Genomic DNA, 8,376 nt, shown 5'->3' on the forward strand with positions numbered 1-8,376 from the left:
GTTATCAAAGCAAACCTGGGCTTCCATAACACCTCAACAGTGCTACTGGCTGATCACCTCCATGCCACGCCCCATTGATGAAATAATTTGTTCAAAAGTAGCCCAGACCAAGTATTAACTGTATACTTTACAGATGGTCGACATTTCTCGTAAAATATTCTAATTCATTGAGATATTTTTTTATTTTTATGAGCTGTATGCCATAATCATCAAGATTAAAACAAAAAAAGGTTTTAAATACTTCACTTTGTGCACAATGAATTGAGAATAAGTATATGAAAGTTTCACTTTTTGAATTATATTACAGGAGAAAATCTACTTTTACAAAATATTCTAATTCAGTGAGATGGAGCTGTAGTTCCCAGCAACATCTGGGCACTTTGGCTATTTAGTAATAGTATAGTTATAGTAATTATATTTGAAAACGAATGTGCAAGGTAGATTTATGTCTACATTCATTAGCCTCTGTGTAGTTTATCACTGTCTTCCCTGTGAGTTCCATTCAATATTATAAAAGCAGTATTCATATTCAGTAGAGTTGAGCAGGAGAATGTAGAGGCTGGCAGACAGGACAAGGACAGATGCACGCAGCTAACGGCTACTAGGCTAGTAGCCACTAGCCAGCTAGAGTGCTGCTTGTTATACCAACAACGAGGCAAGCAATACACATTTGCGTTGAAAATAAATCCTCCACAGTATCACTGCACTAAGCTAATTTAAAGGAAACCCTCTGACTGTTCTGGCCTGGGTAGAGGGAAATATGAACGCATTTAGGCTCTCTCTGTCAGCAGCGCAGGAGGCGGAGCAGTGAAGCACCGTGCTCTCTCTCTCTGAGCGCAGAGAGTGGGGAGTGGGAGGGGCGATCGCGCACACTAGATCCTTAAAGAGACAGGCTGCATTTTCACGGATTTGGCCATCATATCGCTACACTATACACATACTCCCGTCTCCCCCTTAAATATTTTTTTTTGCGAATCTGCGCTGATCTCATAAAAGACCTATGAAATCCTCAGGACGGAAATCCGTCCCCAGGACGGAGAACTTTAAGCCCTGTGGTCACGTGACTGGGCTGCGCCATGACACTTTCATGGACACTTTCATGGGAGCCAAACTCACACCGGAAGTGCAATGAATACATGGCAGTGAATGAATGGAGCCGGCTGGACCAGCTCATAACAAACATTATTCATGAACAATTGAGACCTTTTGTAAAGTAATCACTTCTGGAAAACAACAGAATAAGACATATCACAGGTTGTTTTCTAATCACTTACTTTTCGATGTGCGCAGAGTGCACAGTATATCATTTTATCTGAGGATCTAAACAGCAGCAGGTGTCGTTTCTGCCTCCGAATTATCGCGATATTTGGCTGCCAGACAGGAAAGGGTGGGAAGTCTCGCGATACTTCTGTGCGTTCAGAAATGTACTTTATGGTATCTCTATTTTTATAGAGATACCATACCTCTATACAACATTACACAGTGTACACATCGAATAACAACACAGCAGACAATAATGTGTTACATAAAGGTCTCAATTGTTCATAAATAATGTTTGTTCATGAGCTGGTCACTGAGCTCTCATTGACTCCAGTGTTCATGAGCTGGTCACTGAGCTCTCATTGACTCCAGTGTTCATGAGCTGGTCACTATGAGCTCTCATTGACTCCAGTGTTCATGAGCTGGTCACTGAGCTCTCATTGACTCCAGTGTTCATGAGCTGGTCACTATGAGCTCTCATTGACTCCAGTGTTCATGAGCTGGTCACTGAGCTCTCATTGACTCCAGTGTTCATGAGCTGGTCACTATGAGCTCTCATTGACTCCAGTGTTCATGAGCTGGTCACTGAGCTCTCATTGACTCCAGTGTTCATGAGCTGGTCACTATGAGCTCTCATTGACTCCAGTGTTCATGAGCTGGTCACTGAGCTCTCATTGACTCCAGTGCATTCTGCCAAACTTCCCCTCGTCACCCAGCCCTACAGTTACCTGTTCCTACAGCATCTACACACCTGCGGTCACTGATCCCTGATCTGCTGTTTGCCGCTACGCAATAGGACGGAACTATTTCAGCTCATTCTCTAACAAGTAAAGCAATGTCACAAACAATGTTTCTGTTTTGGCTTCCATGCCATTTCTTTCTTTGTGTGCTTTTCCTTAAAACAAAAAGAAAACCTACACACAGTACTTATATATTGAAACTAATTGTGTTGTAATGGGTCCGGCTCACATGACATTTAAAGGTTTCATGACATTCATTTGCATGTATTTTTCTTTTAGGTTTTATAACCTCAATTTTACACCCACACACCACCTAAACTTTGAACATTCAGTGGGTTTTCTGTGGTCCTAGCACGAGCATGTCTGAGAGGTCATTTTGACTGTTTTTATTTAGATTTTGAAGTTAGTTAGCATCATGTTATGCTTTAGCTATTGACAAAATTGCAGATCTACAAGCTCATACAGAGCTTGTAGGTCTGCTATTTTTGAAAAATCGAAGAACCACTGACATAGAAACATAGCTTTTTCAGAAAACTGTCAGGATGTAGAAGGACATTTTTAGACTCTGATCTCAGGTCAGAATAAAAACTGTCAGGATGTAGAAGACATTGTTAGAATCTGATCTCAGGTCAGAATGGAAAACTGTCAGGATGTAGAAGACGTTTTTAGAATCTGATCTCAGGTCAGAACGGGTTAATGTATCTTTGCCCATGAAGCGTTCAGAATGTTCCCCTTCCATGAACATCTCAGACTTTTTTGACATCTGAAACTTGTGTCTCATTTTACTTCAGTCGCGCTAGTGCTAGGAGGGTTTTCTCTGTGTGTTCTGAAGCCTTTTGAGCTGCAATGAAAAACAGGCAAACAGGGACATCTGCTGCTAAATTCCTATGTCATATATTATGGGATCTGTGGACTCTGACCTCACACTCCACAGGGAAATCAGAGCACTTGTTTGAGTCAGAAAAAAAACGTTATTTTTTATACCAATAATAGAATATACATTTATATATAATATTATTATTCTTTTCCTTTCTCAATTTAAAATGTCTTTTATATATACACATTCATATTTTTGGGGGGGGAAAGAAAACCCCCAGACCACAGAAAATATACTGAATGTTAAAAGTTCAGGGTTTTTGGGTACAATATCGCTCAGAAAACCTAAAAGAAAAATGACAAAAAAAACTTTTTTTAATGTCCCTTTAAGCTACCTCTATACCCTAAATCTATAACTCATGCCGCTAGGATAAATCTAGCCCCTAAACTGCCCTCACGGCCATGCATGCATACGTTTGACAAAGTCCATTTCCAGTAACCAAAACATTTCACATTCCGATCGGCCACTTTCCTTGAAGGTTAAGTGACCAGTGCATTAAAACAGTTTGCCTGCCGGGAATAGTTTAATCCAGGTTACTGGCGCTGCTATTTACGACATACCCGCCTTTTGTTTTATGTGTTTAATCCGCCGTATTATAATAAATAAAAATAAACTCTGTCTTTGCCGCGGAGCTAGAGACTAGATGGTTTCGTTTTGATGACGAAACCGGAAATCAACACATGCTGTGGGCTGCTAGGGCTTCTGGGAAATTGAGGCCAATGCAAATTAATGGACTACAACTCCTCATGGAGGCGGGTCTTGTGCTGCGTCTTCCGGGTGCACCAAGATGGTGGATGGTGCGATCGGATCACAACAAACCGGATTTTCACGGATCAAAAGCCCAAATAATTCAGCGTATATGCTCTAAAGGTAATACAACAATCTCGGCAGCGTAGGGTATTTGATTAAAATGCGGGTTATGCGTTTTAATCAGTCAAACTGTTAAAGGGCCTTCTAGTGTCCTCCTCCTCCTCTAAGACAGACTGAGGTTCTAGTCTCCTCCTCCTCCTCCTCTAAGACAGACTGAGGTTCTAGTATCCTCCTCCTCCTCCTCCTCCTCTAAGACAGAATGAGGTTGTAGTCTCCTCCTCCTACTCCTCCTCCTCCTCCTCCTCCTCTAAGACAGAATGAGGTTCTAGTCTCCTCCTCCTACTCCTCCTCCTCCTCCTCTAAGACAGACTGAGGTTCTAGTCTCCTCCTCCTCCTCCTCCTCTAAGACAGACTGAGGTTCTAGTCTCCTCCTCCTCCTCCTCCTCTAAGACAGACTGAGGTTCTAGTCTCCTCCTCCTCCTCCTCCTCCTCCTCCTCCTCCTCCTCCTCCAAGACAGACTGAGGTTCTAGTCTCCTCCTCCTCCTCCTCTAAGACAGAATGAGGTTCTAGTCTCCTCCTCCTCCTCCTCCTCCTCCTCCTCCTCCTCCTCCTCCTCCAAGACAGACTGAGGTTCTAGTCTCCTCCTCCTCCTCCTCCTCCTCCTCTAAGACAGACTGAGGTTCTAGTCTCCTCCTCCTCCTCCTCCTCCTCCTCTAAGACAGACTGAGGTTCTAGTCTCCTCCTCCTCCTCCTCCTCCTCTAAGACAGACTGAGGTTCTAGTCTCCTCCTCCTCCTCCTCCTCCTCCTCTAAGACAGACTGAGGTTCTAGTCTCCTCCTCCTCCTCCTCCTCCTCCTCTAAGACAGACTGAGGTTCTAGTCTCCTCCTCCCCCTCCTCCTCTAAGACAGACTGAGGTTCTAGTCTCCTCCTCCTCCTCCTCCTCCTCCTCTAAGACAGTCTGAGGTTCTAGTCTCCTCCTCCTCCTCCTCCTCCTCCTCCTCTAAGACAGTCTGAGGTTCTAGTCTCCTCCTCCTCCTACTCCTCCTCCTCCTCCTCTAAGACAGCCCGAGGTCCTGGCCTCTCGTCGGGGCAGAACGTCAGCCGGACCAGCGCCGACGCCACGCGGACCAGCAGCCTGAGCGCCAGGAAGGCGAACGGCACCGTGATCTGCATCAGGTGGAAGATGGACGCGCTGAACCTGCTCAGGACACACGTCAGGAGGAAGCTCCCGAACGCCACGCCCGGGTACAGCGCCAGCTTGGCCAGCATGAAGGCGTGCTCGGCGCCGCCGTGCCTCACCGCCGGGTGCAGCGTGGCCCGCTCGTCGAACAGCGCCGCCACCCAGATGGCCAGCTGGAAGCCGCCGGCGAAGAAGACGATGACGCAGCTGATCTGGACGGCCTCCAGCTCGTTGCGGGAGTCGCGCGGGAAGCCGTGGGTCAGCTGGTAGGCCAGCGGCAGGCCGCCCACGCAGGCCAGCGAGAAGGTGTTGAGGAGGCCCATGAGGCGCGTGGCCCGCGTCACGTGGAGGAACAGGGAGTGGTGCACGAACCACAGCAGGCCCACCGTGGCGAAGGAGCCGAAGTAGGCCAGGTATTCCGGCCCGTAGGCCTGGAGCGCCGCCACCAGGCTTCCCGCGAACTGCTTCTCCACCGTGGCCGGGTCGGGAACGTTGTCCTCGCTGTGGAGGGGAGGGAGGGAGAGGGAGGGAGGGAGAGGGAGGGAGGGACGGACGACCCCCCCCACGGAACGACGGGACACATGGAGACAGTATAGCAGTGTTGTTTTTGGCAACAAATTTCTATTTTAGTTTTAGTCATAGTCTTTGGACTGAAACTTCATTTAGTTTTAGTCACATTTTTTAGTCACCTAGAGTGTTAGTCTAGTTTTAGTCGACTAAATGTCATGAGATTTTAGTCGACTAAATCTACAGTTGATGTAGTCGACTAAAATGTATTTTGGCGGGTCTTGATGCCGTCGTAATGAGTGTTTTTTTTTTACACTTGCTGAAAACAGCCGATCTACAAGCTCACAACGCGTCGCGACGCGTTGTGAGCTTGTAGATCTGCTATTTTCAGCATGCAACCAAGTGTAAAATGACTTACTGTATACTGGATCTCTTGTCCACTAGTCCCTTCCTAACATTTTAGTCAACGAAATTGTCAGTATATTTAGTCTTAGATTTTGTCATCGTAGCTTAGTTTTCATTTGTTTTTGTCAGTGAAAATACGTAGTCGACGAACATTTTTGCGTCTTAGTTTTAGTCGACAAAAACAACACTGGACAGTAGGGAGGCACGATGTCATCGCTAGCATTGTTTCACAACCACTTCAGAGACATCCACGTATGATAACAGCATCCTAAGGTTAGCAAGGAATATCACTTCTAAATACTAAGCATGTGTTGTATAGAATATAAGGAATATCACCTCTAATACTAGCCATGTGTTGTATAGAATATAAGGAATATCACCTCTAATACTAGCCATGTGTTGTATAGAATATAAGGAATATCACCTCTAATACTAGCCATGTGATGTATAGAATATAAGGAATATCACCTCTAATACTAGCCATGTGTTGTATGGAGAGTATAAGGAATATCACCTCTAATATAGAGAGTATAGGTTGCTGCCTTCAGGAAGGAGATATGGTGTTCCATCAATCATACAATAAGGTCAGACTGAAGAGGTCCTTTGTCCACCAGTCGACTCTGAGGCTTAATCAGGAGTTGTGTAGTAGCCACGGGGTAATCTAGGCGGTGGACATTGCTCTTGTTTTCATGTCTTTATGGATGTAAATTGTCTTGTTCTTTGTGTTTATGTCAAATGTGTGTATATGTGTTCTGCATACTTGGCTAGACAAGTTTCAGTGTGAACTGACAAAAAAGTACTGTATCATATCATATCATATCATATCATATCATATCATATCATAATCGGAATCAGCCATAAAAATGCCATATCGGTATCGGAAAACAGTCTCAAAATAATCTAGATTATTTAATCGGTTTTTCACCAGCAAGAAATAAAATAAAAATGAAACATCAGTGAAACTTCATCAATGAGTTCAATTTAAATCAAATATTTCTAGAACCTCTAATCTACAACAAAAGCCAAATCAAATATGTCAAATGATGCCACTTCTTTTTCTCCATTTTTCCCTTCACGCCATCCTCACACACGCATAAACATTCGTGCTCAGACTCTCTCTCCACACACACACACACACACACACACACACACCTTCTTACTGTAACTTAGGGCTGTCAGAACGAATTTCATAATATGAATGAAAATGAAAAAAATATAATATTCGAAAGCAAAAATTGCCATTCAAATGTAGCTTTTATCATTTATTAATTCCATTTTATATTTTTTACCCACTCGCTGAATGTATTGAGTAACGAATCCACCGCTGTGAAAACTCCCCGCCCGCTTCTTGCCCCCCAGCGTGTGAAAAGGTGCATGTCGGGTCACGTGATATCAACACTATACTACTGACTGAGAGAGCGTCAGACCAGAACCATCTAATAGAAGAGTTAGGACATTGAGGGGGCAGAAACCCAGAGCCGTCTAATAGAAGAGTTGGGACATTGAGGGGGCAGAAACCCAGAGCCGTCTAATAGAAGAGTTGGGACATTGAGGGGACAGAAACCCAGAGCCATCTAATAGAAGAGTTAGGACATTGAGGGGGCAGAAACCCAGAGCCATCTAATAGAAGAGTTATAGGACATTGAGGGGGCAGAAACCCAGAGCCATCTAATAGAAGAGTTAGGACATTGAGGGGGCAGAAACCGAGAGCCATCTAATAGAAGAGTTACGACATTGAGGGGGCAGAAACCCAGAGCCGTCTAATAGAAGAGTTAGGACATTGAGGGGGCAGAAACCCAGAGCCGTCTAATAGAAGAGTTAGGACATTGAGGGGGCAGAAACCCAGAGCCATCTAATAGAAGAGTTAGGACATTGAGGGGGCAGAAACCGAGCGCTGTTCATGCAGCCTGGACTGAGACAAGCTGGAGTTGGAAATACATTGTTTACAACGAGGGGCAGCGCAAACAAGACCTATTTTAAGCATGTGTGCAACATGACAACTGTTTTAAAGTATTGTACAGTAACAACTAAAGTCTCTTTAAATTCCATGCCACAGACATGACGCCTTTGGACGCCTCCCCCCTAATCAATCCATATTTTGTAAATTCCTCTAATCTGGTGTGCAGGCGATGACATGCACAATAGAATTACATTTTCTTTCTTTTAGTTATAACGGGCTTCGGTCAGGTGGCAACGAGGACCAACACTGGTGTCCACCAGGTGGCACTGAATGAGAAATAGCAGCTTTGGAGTTTCGAATATTAAAAAATAATAAAGCAATGACATTTGAATGGGATTAAAATATATAGAGGTGAAGTGACAGCCCTATACTGTAACTACGACAGAGATAAAGGAATTCAACCAACCAGATGTCCAGGATGAGGAGTGTGGCTACGATGGCGTAAACCCCGTCGCTGAACGCCTCCACGCGGTCTTTACTGAGCGGTTCGTTGGGATGGTAGAGAAACATCTGGATGGCCTCTGGAGTCTCCTCCCTTTGACCTGATGAAAACACACATTAAAACATCTGGATGGCCTCTGGAGTCTCCTCCCTTTGACCTGATGAAACAAACACACATTAAAACATCTGGATGG

The 8,376-nt window shown here is 44.7% G+C and overlaps 1 protein-coding gene across 1 annotated transcript in view; it reads right to left on the minus strand.

The window, feature by feature from the left end:
* Positions 1 to 4,724: 4,724 nt before the first annotated feature.
* The window catches only part of LOC310866716 (endosomal/lysosomal proton channel TMEM175-like), a gene marked incomplete at its 3' end in the record, with an annotated part of 16,896 nt that continues 13,244 nt past the window's right edge, over positions 4,725 to 8,376 (minus strand). The window contains exons 10-11 of the mRNA XM_083776426.1: positions 8,148 to 8,283; positions 4,725 to 5,370 (exon numbers count right to left, since the gene is read on the minus strand). Of these exons, the coding sequence (XP_083632552.1) occupies positions 4,725 to 5,370; positions 8,148 to 8,283 (782 nt within the window). The remainder of the gene's footprint in view (positions 5,371 to 8,147; positions 8,284 to 8,376) is intronic.

The sequence above is a fragment of the Protomyctophum parallelum genome (assembly GCF_964188405.1).
Source record: "Protomyctophum parallelum genome assembly, chromosome: 11".
NCBI classification, from domain to species: domain Eukaryota; kingdom Metazoa; phylum Chordata; class Actinopteri; order Myctophiformes; family Myctophidae; genus Protomyctophum; species Protomyctophum parallelum.